Source organism: Cyprinodon variegatus, unplaced genomic scaffold (genome assembly GCF_000732505.1).
Source record: "Cyprinodon variegatus isolate N-32 unplaced genomic scaffold, C_variegatus-1.0 Scaffold22, whole genome shotgun sequence".
NCBI classification, from domain to species: domain Eukaryota; kingdom Metazoa; phylum Chordata; class Actinopteri; order Cyprinodontiformes; family Cyprinodontidae; genus Cyprinodon; species Cyprinodon variegatus.
This window is the reverse complement of record NW_015150475.1, coordinates 892,388-905,071: the sequence shown is the minus strand read 5'-3', so window position 1 is coordinate 905,071 and position 12,684 is coordinate 892,388. Positions and strand designations below refer to the sequence as shown.

Genomic DNA, 12,684 nt, shown 5'->3' with positions numbered 1-12,684 from the left:
GTTCTGGAAAATGCGGACCGGATTCATGGAACATTGGCGCAAAATAGTGGAATGGATCGTTTCAATCGGCGAAACTGGAAAATACGGACTGGATCTTAAAAAAAAAAAACTGGATCGGCAGTCTGGATCGGCATTTTTACATGCCATGCCGATACGCATTTTTTTTGCCAATATCGGCGGACAAGCCTAGTCTCTTTCATTAATGGGAAACACTGGATTACATATCTCATAAAACCACAACAAAAAGATCTAAAAAAACTAGACCTGCGTTTTAAATGTGACATTAAAAATTATTACAGGATTGTTTTCCTTTCTCATATCAAACATGGGGTGACATTTGTTGAAGGTCAACAGAAATAAGGATTTTTAGAAAACATGCAGATGAAAAAGATTAGGCTCTTTGAAAATACCACAACGAATGACCGAGGCAGTAATCTGCCTTCTGCAATTGAACATAAAAAGCCATTCAGTTATGTGTTCCAAATGGCATAACATTTTACCATAGATGTGAACGTTATCCAAAGGAGTAATAGCTCCCAGTCTGGATATTACAATACTCTGTGCATAATGATGCACCAAAGTCACTGGCAACATGAGATCCTGAGGAATAGGAAAACAAGGGAAGCACAGAGGAACAGGGTCTTGACCTTAGAGGGAAAGAACATGAGCAGACGCATAGCTTTTAATGCTTTGTTAAACAGAAGAACGGAAATAAAAATAAACAAAAAAGAAAAAGATTTGGAAAAGTACCTGGCCCTGACCCTGCCTCTCCAGGTCCACCACACACATGTCCACAATAGGCCCCAGATTGGTGAAGGTCTCCATGACGGTCACATAGGAGCCCTGCTCGTTGCTGTCCACGTTGAGCTGCGATCACAAACAGTTCTCTTTACAAATGGATAAAAGGTCATCACAGGCGAGGAAAGGTGTCAACAACGACTACGCTTCGTGTTTGGTTAGAAAGAGCTTATCAGTTTATAATGCAGACTCAAAATAAAATACACAGCTAAGCTAAGAAGGTATGAAAACTACAAGAATAAAAAATGAAAAAACTTTTTTAAATTGGAATTTTGCTTGTCATGTCACACAACAAAAAACAAAAACAAATTAGAAATAAACATTATTAAAATAATGAAGTGACATTGCCTCCAGAGCCGCTTTATCAGTTAAGAGATATTTGCTGACATGATTATGATTAACTAAACAATTATTTTTCATTTGTCTCTTTTTTACTTCCTAAATTTCAACAAAAACAAACAAAAGGTAATGTGTTTGTGTCGGCGCTGAATTTATGTCAGCAGAGTTCTACTAATTTAAGTTCAGATTCAAGTTCCCCCGTCTTCCAAGTTTTCAAAGACCAGACAAATGATTTGGGTTCATTTCAGTCATTTCTTTCAAGGTGAAAGTGTATCTTTATATCCAGAGGCTATGTTAAACCTTTTTTTTGCATCTTTCCACACCTCTGTGACATGCAATACATGCAGAATTTAGCTATTAAGAAAAAGACTCTGATTTCTGCCAGGTTTGTTTCAATACAGGCATTACTAACCTTTAATAAATCTTGCTGCTTACCTTCACAAGCTGGGAGTCTCCCAGTCTGGAGCCGACAAACACCACACCATTGTCCAGGTAGGTCAAACACTCTGCTATAGAGGTCTGCCAGAGTAAAGAGACAAACATGTACATTTCTGTTAGATCAAACCGTTGTAGGTACCAGATCTGCTAAGGTGGTCAGATCTGCTCGGTGCCCTGCCCCTTCCTATGACATCAACATATGGTAACTCCACTCAGACAAACTTTATTTCACTCGTTTCTTAACCCTGTAATGCCAAATGTATCATATTTGATACATACGGTTTCTGAAATGTTTTGCGTCGGACACCTTTTTGCATAATTTAATGGTAAAAACTTTGCTCAAAATCCTATTGTACACAATCAGATAAACCTGATAACAGAGGGCAGAAGACTACACAAAAAATAATCTTGACTTATCGCATAGTAATAAATTATTAATATTAAAAATGTATTTCTGTTCTTTCTTTTTACATATTTTGTTAAAAGGCCAAATAAGGACTTCAAACCAAAAAAAAGTAATTTTCTGTTTTGTTTTATTCTTGGATCGCGTTTTAAAGGGTTATTGATCAAATCTCGTTTGGAGTACCTATATTTGCTGTTATTTTACATTTCACTGGCGATCTAAAGTAGCCGAAAGTAGAAAACAATCATTGTCAGTCTTGAAGGAAAGTACTGGGTTCTAAAACTAAGCTCTGCCATTTAACAAGGTGACAAAAAGTATCAGCATATTTTATTTTTCCTTTTCATAAAGATCTGAGGGCAGTGCGGGATAAACGGGACATCTTAAAAAATGACTTTCATAGAGATTTTAGACAAATAAAACAGTTATTCTACTTGTAGAAAACGAATGGTTGCTGTTAACACAAATTCAAAAGCAGTGTAGCTTAATATGCTAGCTTAACTGACTTAGCTAAAATAGGCTAACCTGTTAGCTACTGAGCACAGCTAGCCACAGCGCTATCCAGCTCTCCCCCTTTATATCATGGTCTAACAGTAACTTTCTTCACCATAAACAGATTTTTTTTCAGTTTTGTTATCAATCAGGTAAAACGTCATCGGTCATTAGATACGCTAACACTACAGATGCTCCCGACTTGGCACACTGACCCTGCGTGGAATTATTATCGTTGTCTGGGCAACCACAATGTTTTACATCATGTGGCAACGTTCAGCCAATCATGTAGCATAACGTCACTGGCATGCGCAGGACCCGAGCAGATCTGGTACCTACACCGGCATCATCCGCCTCTTTATTTAACTTTAGTTACTAAAGTTTTACATGCAAAAGAGCTGAGTTATGATATAATGTTCAGCATAAAATGTAGCTTTAATAAATTAAAAAAAATTAACTAGAGTTAAACTAAATTAAATTGTAAATTATTCAAGGTAATCACAGTTTGAATCCAAGTGCTGTTGAACTCTCTGCTAAATGTAGAATTAAGACAATTAAGAAGTAAAACAAAGATTTCTACTTTCTGGCATCATAAAAACATTTACTTAAAATAAAAAATGCATTAAGTTATTGATGCAAAATTACTGCAGACTTTGCTGTTTGACATTGCAATCAACAAGCTGTCTGCACAATCTAGCGTACAGTTAGAGATTTTTTGAAAAGCAATCCATCTCTTACGCAACACTCAGTGTGCTTGATTGCATGCAGCTCAAGCTTGCAGCTTTTGCATAACTCAGAACAAAAAAAAAAAAAAAATGAATAAGGGTTCCACCTCTAAACTCACATTACTGATACTACAAACTAAAGGATGCATGTTTTAAAGACGACATTCAGCCTCGAGCACAATACTACTGGAAGAGCCTTTGTCTAAATCCCCATTTAGGAGATAAGTGACATTTTGGCAACAGGAGCTTGAATCGTTTTTCTCCTCTTTTCTATAGGAATGCGGCAGACCCATTAGCTGCTCGAAGAGCCATAAACCATTAAAGAGTCAATCGTAACAAAAAGAGGGAACAGAGGTAGTTGAAATAAAAGGAAGAAAAGGAAAATCAACAAGCAAGATAATGGATGATCGAAACAGGGAGCAAGAAGCAAATGGGAGAAATGCCAGAGGACAGTCAGGTGAATAAACAGAGTGAAGACAGGCCGAGATAAGGAGGCAGGGGGAAAAAGATGAATGAGCACCTCTCCGAGCAGCTCCACATGCAGGTCTTTGAGAGCCACTGTGCCGTCAATTAGCTCCTCTTTCTCCAGGAGCAGCATAAACAGGCGGCCCTCCATGTCTCCTAGCAAGTAGCGTGAACCGTTGGGGTCCACCCGGTTATGGCAGACAATGGTGCTTTGCTGCAAGAAAGACAGAATGAATGAATAGAAAAATAAATCCAAAAAGTATAACATAAAAGTCTTTAAGCCTCAGAAATGATATCTGTATTCATAAAACAAGATCCGCCGTAAAGAAATATAGAATGTCATCATAAAAACATTCAGTTCTTCAGAGTATGTTTATAAACCAGGCAGCAACAACAAGAAAAAATCTGGAGGAAGAATACCGTTACTAAATTTACAACAATTACTATTCCCACCAGAAATCCTTTCAAAATAATCCAAATTATCAAAACATATAGATACTTCTAATGATTAATCAATGAATTTCTTGCTTTGGGTATAAAGATGACATCACAGCGGTCTGTGGACTAGGGCTGAAACCATTAATTGGATTAAACAGGATTATTGAAATAATCGTCAACTAATTTAGTAATCGATTGATGTAACTGTAGTACAAAGACATGCTTTTAGTTGATAGAGGAACCCATTCAACGGTAATTAACCAAATTTGAAAAAAATAAAAAGAAAACATTTTTGCATTTAGGATATAAAACCTTTTTGTCCATCGAAATGCTCTACCCACAATTCCTCAAGCGGAACAGTTTTAGTGTCATCTGGTTTCAATCCTCTAAAAAAAATATTTTTTAAGAAACCTTTTGCCATCTGATTTTTTTTAATCGATTGATCGAGGAAAAATAATCAACAGATTAATCGATAAGCAAAATAATCATTAGCTGCAGCCCAACTGAGGACTTCCAACAGTTTTTTGTTGTGTTTTTCTTTGACAAAAAAAATAAACCAAAATGTCCAGTCAATCTGTGACTTAATAGGAACAAAAGGCTGTTTGGATAAAAGGTAACAACAAAATCTTGGTTATGCTGTGATTTGGCCAGATAGGTCGGGCAGGGAGTTAACAGCCAGACCGATTAATCTGCTTTTTGTTAATAATCTAGCTTTTCAAGGGCGAAAAAAGCTTTAAATCTTGTCTTGGACAAACTTAATTGTACTATCTTGAGTGTCGGGGCTGCAGGTCACATTAGTTGGCAAAAGAAAATTTTTCTTCCAAAGCAAAATGATTTAACCTCTCACTGTGGTCGACAGACTGCAGTGTGAATAGTCCTAATGGAATGCAATTTCAACATAGCAGTCCACACCTTGGTTCAAAGAAACTCTACCTGGAATATGGATATTACGCATGAGGGCTCCAACACTCATCAAAGACCCTATGCTCTAGTTCAACTGTGCAGGACTAATGATTTACATTTGTTTTGTGTGTGAAATAAAACTAGAACACCATATAAATTTAACAGGCACCATAAAAGATAATATATTCCCTGTTTCTATGTTAATGAGAAAGGTCAAACAAGTCTCCCATCCTGACCAGTCTGTAAATTGTGCAAAAACTTTTTTTTATTCCTCTCCTCTTTTGTCAAAATAGGTTTGAAACAGATCAGGCAGATGGCATGTTTTAAGCTACATAAGTGATGCTTTTCTTTATCACTATGAGGGTTTTTTTTTTGTGTGGTTGCCTCTTTAGATATCAATTCTATGCATGTGAGCAGCCTCAGAGAAAACGGAGAGCACGTAGGGAGAATTTCAAGTAGTTCCTACCCTTGACGAGCTTTGGGAATGTGTGAAAGTGGTGTTGAAGCTGACGGGGACAAAACACCGGGAGAGCTTTATCCTGTGTTTCAGAGGGACATAACCGCACACAGACACTCAGGAGTCTGATGCGTCTCTACCAGCCTTTCATACAGCACTTTAGATGCATTTTACTCTTCCTTAGTTCTGCTAGAACAAGAATAACTACATGAGGTCATTCCTGCACATTGTGCTTTAATGTAACAACACTTTATTTTCTGATGGAAGAGTTTCCTTTGTAGTAATACTTCTTTTGCACGAACCTAAATTCCCTTTGGGAAATATTGAATCACTTTCTAATTTACCTCTTCTCTGCAACACAAACTGGAGCAGATTTCAAATAGTCCTCAATTTAATTTGGAGGAAAACAAAGCAGCTGTAAATAAAAATTAAGGAACAGGACAGAGTATTTATTTAAATACTGCAAAGGACATAAATATTTTTTATACAGAAAATACTCTCTCCTAGAACTATCCTAGTAATCTGATCATTCACCACTTTATTAAGAACCTAAAATCTAAAACGCTATATTTGATTCAGTGCTGAACCCCTTTCTAAGGTAGCAACAACTTTTTGTTGTTATTTCTGGAGGCAACATGATTCAGACGGACACAGCAGCTGAAATACAAATTTAAACCAACAATATTGAGTTTGTTCAATGCAGAACATCTTAAAGATCCCCGAGTACCTTTAGTGCCCCCTGGAGGCCAAGCTACGCAATAACAGCAGTGCTGAACACTGGCTAAGTCCAATTTTTTTTAAAGTCACATAAAACAAAGGTGATCTATTTTAGGATCATAGCTAAAGCTGTTCTTTATAGTCTTGTGTTTGTGTGGTTTTACCTACTCTTGCCACTATCACACAACATTTCCCCGATGTTGAACAACTAAAGTCATTTCTATTCTATTACATTCTTATAAAACTCAACATTTTGTCAGCATATTTTTAAAGGCCCATAAAACAAGATTTTTTTAATTATCTCCATGCATTGTTTGTTTTATGTAATAATTGGTCTATGCACCTTATGCATGAATTATTGCCTCAATAGGGGGAGAAACAGGCGACAAGTCTGCAACACTGCTGAGGTGTTAAAAAAAAGGCCCATGCTGCTTTAACAACAGCATTCCGCTTGTCAGGAAACTTGGCCAATGAAGCAGAGTGATTGGTTTGCAAAGGTCATTAAAGCAAGTATTGGCACTATTTTTTGGGAGTTCAGGAAAGTGCCAGGTCCTCAGTGTTTGTTAGCAGAGCGAAGAATTAAGAGCTCTAAAATCTTCCCAGAGGCTTCACTGGCTTTGACTCTAAAAAAGGACAGACATTTTCTTTTTTCTTCTTAACCCATGTAGGCATCTTCTGAGACATTCTGTGGTTCAGATAAAGCTCAAGACATGGAAAGAAAATGCCGAGGCTGTGTCCTGATAACCCGAGCTGCAGTCACTACTTGTGAAAAAATTACTTTTAACCTATTTTTATATAAAATGTTTTATTTTCAGTTTTTCCAAACAAAATTTTTGATCCTATTAAAATATTTAAGAATTACTATATGCAACTCAAATACTGTTTGCTGAAAAAATATACGCGTAAAATTTATAAAACAGCTTCGAATGCTGAACAAAAAAAAAAAAAATAATGCTTCTGATGTGTTCCTGCAGGGATTTAGAGACAAATATAACTCAATTAAACAATATTTTTTGAGGCTGGCTTCCACTGATGATAATCAGAGCCGCCTCCGATGTTGTCATTCTCCTTGGCACAAGATGAGACAATTTCCTATTTTACTTTTACCTTCACAAAGAATCGCCATCTTACAATGTCAAACTTTGCATCTACTTTTATTGCAGTGGCTGTTTAAAACTAATATTCCTATAAACTGAATCAAATTAACCAGTTTTTTAAAGAAGTGACTACAGGTGAACGCTAATTTTACAAATATTCCTACTGGCTTCTCTATCCTGTTTTTTTCCTGCTCCAAGTATTTTTCAACTAAATTAGCCAATCAAAAGTCTAGTTTAACTCAACACTGATGAGTAACATTCACACATTTCTGATCTATATCAGATCTCACTTTTCAAATCTATCCCTAAACCTCCTGCAACACATCTATAAATGAAGCTGGTGTGGAGCTGGAACAGCTGCATAATCCCAGAGGCTGCTGGAAGCTTTTAAAGATGGAGCAGACCAGCAGGATGCCTATTTAAGTTCATGAAACAACAGATGGATCAAATGGTTTATTCTGTTAAGATCTTCCTAAACAAAAGACTGAAGATTGTGTAAAAGCAACAAAACAAATGTAAAAAAAAAAAAAAAAACATGCATCTGCCTAATAGGTTAAACATATTAAAACATCTACAGGATTTTATAAAAATGGATCAATAAAGAATCTCATTCCTTAATCCTAAACAACAACAGCTAGATCCCAACAGACACCTTTTCCCTCAGTCAAATGTGTGAAATCACAAAGAGGCTGCTGCTGCATGAATGAACCATTGAGAGCCCCCAGTCAGACTGATAAGTTACTAAGCAGCAAAGCCAAAGGCTCCATAACAAAGACACAGGAGGATAACAGCTGCGTAACTCCAAATTAGAGACTTCTACATCAGCAGAATATAAATGTTCCCCCCAAAATGTATGAAACTTTGGTTCTGCAGCACGCAAAGAGATCAGCCGCTAATTATAGAAGCAAGAGGCAGCTGAAGAGCTCCTCTGGGCATTGAGGATGTGTTACAACTGCTACACACTGCTAGTTCAGCTTAAGAGCACTAAGGAAGTGGAAGTTATGTTTAAGAAGCTGCCTCTGGATGCAATTTGACACCAATTAACAGATTCTTAACGAGTCAAAACACTTGCTACAGGCAAAATCACAACAAATTTGACCAAATAATAAAAATAAAATAAAAATTTTGCCTTATTCTTTTAGAAGACTTTTTTTCTGCCTTCTACTAATTCTCTTGTTATTCATCAGGATGTCCCAATCTGATACCAGGCTTAAAAACTAATATCAGATTAAATCAGCCTGCACCCAAAATCTCCATAATTAGCAGAGATGCACTGATCCGATACTTGGATCGGATATTGGATCCAATATTGACTAATGAGGTGGATCAGATTATTGTGACTAATTTTAGTTATCGCAGATCCCATCCAGTGCACTTCAGTATTACTTCTTTGGCTTTGTTGCTCTTGTTAACATATTACATTCATATCCGTTTTATTTAATTACTTTTAACAATGTTTACTACAAGGCTAAAGCCTTCATTCACATGTTAAACAGAGTTGTTCCGATTCCAGTATCTGAAATGTCTCAGACACTGCAGAGAATGTTGGCATTGGTATCGTTGAGCATTGGGGTTCAGGCACCGATCCGATAGCATGTCATTTTAAATTAGAATTTAAATTTACAGGTTGATTCCATTAGTTCTGACACAGTTCGTCTTTGCCGCTCCTAAAAGAGTTGCGCTGTGCTTTTACCTGCTGCCTTAGACGAGTGAAGAGCTGATCATATAGCTTACATTTGCTGTATTCATTCATGTTCCCATTCAAGGGTTTAACCTCAGCAAGGCCTCACCACAATGATAATCTGATCACAGACATGCAGGCGTAGTATGATTATATATATTTTTGTAACAAACCAATATCGGTACTCTGTATCAGCTGATACAACACAAGCATCGGAACTGTATTGGGTACTAATATTGATCTATTAGTTACTGATATCGATTTTTTTTAAAAGCTACACATTTTACCTAAAGCAATGAGGGAAATTTTCAGCTAGAGCTGTGGATTCCGTTTGCTGTGCGGTGCAGTGCCATATCTAGTTAATCACAGTAGAAGAAGTGGACCGACTCAAACCCTTAACATGGATACCAAAATAACTTAAACAAGCGATATCTCCTGATGAACATATACAGCACTTTCCTTTTTGTCTATATATTTAACTTTGATAGCTGGGAACAATATTGGCATATATAGTTAAAGTGCAATATAATGTTAATATCGTATCATGACATGTATCGTATCTCAACACCCATGGAAATACTCACCCCTAGTATTGAGAAAGAATGGTATTGAAACATCTCTAATGGTAAGATATATGGTTCATTCAACAGTTGAATCGGATTGTATCGACCATTAGGCTCAGCCCAGACATCAGTATCGGAAACAACCGAATCGGTGCATTTTTATTATTTGGCATGCTGATAAAACACAATGCTTCCGTCTAATGTTTCAAAAAGTTTTATAATAGTCAGTTGTTCTCACACCTATTGTTATGACTATTGTTCTTTTTAGGTAATTTCACTTGATCAAAACTTTTCTAACTTTCCACACTAGAAGAAATGCAATAAAGGTATGTATAATTCACACTTATATGTTATCGGGTCAAAATCATTATCATTATCAAACAGTGGTCAAAGCTGCAATGTTGTTTTTACAGTTGCACAAAGATATTCCTACTTAAAAAATACAATTAAAACGGGTTTTTGTGCAGAGCTTGTATGCATCTTTGACAGGACTCCACCTTTCACACACATTAAAGATGTTCAGGAGATAACAGCGCTAACTGAACTGCTTCCAGTGCAACTGGGTTTAATTGACCTCAATTAGCCTTTTCTTCAGTCTACAGGAGGAAAACAAAAGTGTCCACTGCTCCCTGTGCTGTTATCAATCTTTAATTTGCATCATATCATCAGCTGCCATCTGGACCAATTCATCTCGATTAAAGGGGAGCAGGAACAGATATTTAACATGAAACAAGAAAGTTAAGGAATTCTCTTAATATTTAACACTAGTAAAAAAAACTGAATATTTTAAATCTATTGGATTTTTTTTTGTTTACCTTGATTGTTGGTGGTGCAATGGCCAGGTACTTGTCTCCATTGTGGTAGGTAATTGACTCTTGTCCAATGATTATAGCGCCACCAAATGGCTCTGGCACTAAAATACAAGCAGAAAAGGAAGAGAATTCATTGTTAATTCCCAGAATTTGCACACAACTTTTTAACTTGTCCAAAGTTTAAGGATACAGCCCAGACTTTAAAGGTGTGAGCCACAAAATTCATGAAAAAATAACAAAAAACGAAGTGGAGCAGGAAATGAGACATTATACGATCATAGGTTTATACATTTCATTCGATACTCTATAATTTATATATTGGTATAAATAAAATAAAAGCCTCATAAAGATGGCCAAGAATGCACACAAGAGATGCCTACAGAAACATATGGGAATTATTTTCCGGTTCATAAAAATCCTCTATTTTACTTTAATTTAGAAAAAAAACAAAAAACGGATGAAACTATGTCAAACGCTGAATGTCAGTCAGCAACAAATGCTGTAATCATAGACTGTAATAAATATTGAAATATAGCACATACCATATTACGGTTATTGAATCAGGTTATTAATATGCTAATGAATTATTGTTCACCACAAAAAAATATGAGCATAAAGCTTCGTCTGAGCTCAAAAGCTGCATAAGAGTCCAGGTTGCTGATCAATGTATATCTACTCTACATTACTCTACTGATTTCAGCTTAGATTATGCATTTTCCCAGGTTCTCTTTCTTTCCCCCCATCAAAGATATGTAAACCAGAAAAAACAACTAAGAGACATTGTTAGTATTGATTTACCTGGAATAACCATGGATGCCTCAGCCTCCACATTCTCCTGCTTCCAGGGGCCTTTGTTAAATTCCTTCTCCCTGAGAGAAACTTCGTAGGTCTTTACATGACGTCCTTGAGGGTCCTAGGACACAAAATAATAAATGACAGGTTTGGTGGAAGGAGGATAACAATGGCGCTCGCAGCTAAAAGGTCGACATTGCACAGTTTGATGAAACAAATTAAATATTAATCAAGTTGGTTAAAAAGTGGGAATAAAGGGTGGCCGAGGAGATTTTTACGCGGGCTGCTTGCCAATCAGGTTAGACAAGCGTCAGTGAGCTGCTCCCACTTGCACTAAAAGCCAACTGTTCCTGGGTCTAAATTGGTTTTTCGGCCAATGCGAAAGGGTTATTACACATGCCATTAACTGAAAGATCAACCCACTTAGAGCTGTTATTAACACCAAATTGGAAGAACATTTTTATATATATATATATATATATATATATATATATATATATATATATATATATATATATATATATATATGCATGTATGTATGTATGTAAAAGTTATTTAGATGAAAAACCTTTGCATCTATAAATATATGCTCAAACAGAAACCCTTTTATTGGAGCAGTTTTAGCTTCATCTGGTTAAACTCTGTAGAAAATCTTAATTAAATAATTGTAAAAAAAAAAAAGGACAAATTAACGAATTAGCAAAATAACTATCGTCGCAGCCCTAAACATGTCATGTTAAAACACCCTAACTTTGGAAACATGCTCTTGTCATATGCAGCAAAGCCTGAATGTGATTCTCACCAAACTTATGTGGTCCAGTGCTGCTATGGTTGCCATGCTGACAGCTTATTTAGCCATTTGTGATGCAATCATTTAAAATGGGCCAGCTCTTTTCACATCTAATTATTTATATATTTAACCTATTTGGTAGTGATGTTATGAGATGAGCCGAGGCTTCGAGGCGTGTGTCGAGTAATGGAGGGGGCGTTTCCCTGATGCGCGTGTCGAGGCGTGATTCATTTAGAGGAGGGGCCAAAATTGATGACGTCCGAGGCCTCGCTACCGTGATACCACGTGACCGCTTCGGTAAGTGGTTCAGGAAGCGCAAGAATTTTGAAAGGCATTTAAACAGCCTCAGTGTTCAGTCAAGATGTGGGAGATTGGAGGAGAGCTGCTCTCAGTTGGATAAAGTTTGGATAGATTCTAAGAATAAATTGGTTGTTTTTCCAACCAATCTAGTTACTTAAAGCTAATTTGGTTTGAATAAACAATGTAATGATCAATATCTGAGCAAACCACCAGACAAAGCCAGTGTTAACATGTCAGTGTTAAGAAGTATTTTCTCCCACCACAGACCATCTACATAAGTGGCGTCCTCTGTAAGGAACAGACTCTCACCCTAGAGGTTGATGGTTCAAGACCTGTCTCTCTCTTTTGAAAGTTGCGATTAAACTTAATTATTTTGGCTGATGAGACTAAACTGCATTCTTTTGCCCGAGTAAAAATATAGATTGGGAAAATTAGGTCGGTTTAGTAAAAAGATTGGTTGAACACAACTTCCAACCT

The 12,684-nt window shown here is 36.6% G+C and overlaps 1 protein-coding gene across 1 annotated transcript in view; it reads right to left on the bottom strand.

Annotated features, from left to right (window-relative positions):
- The window catches only part of ddb1 (damage-specific DNA binding protein 1), a 67,188-nt gene that overhangs the window by 47,685 nt on the left and 6,819 nt on the right, over positions 1-12,684 (bottom strand). Inside the window, exons 5-9 of the mRNA XM_015391639.1 lie at positions 11,124-11,238; positions 10,329-10,426; positions 3,713-3,871; positions 1,573-1,656; positions 751-867 (exon numbers count right to left, since the gene is read on the bottom strand). Coding sequence (XP_015247125.1) covers positions 751-867; positions 1,573-1,656; positions 3,713-3,871; positions 10,329-10,426; positions 11,124-11,238 — 573 coding nt within the window. The remainder of the gene's footprint in view (positions 1-750; positions 868-1,572; positions 1,657-3,712; positions 3,872-10,328; positions 10,427-11,123; positions 11,239-12,684) is intronic.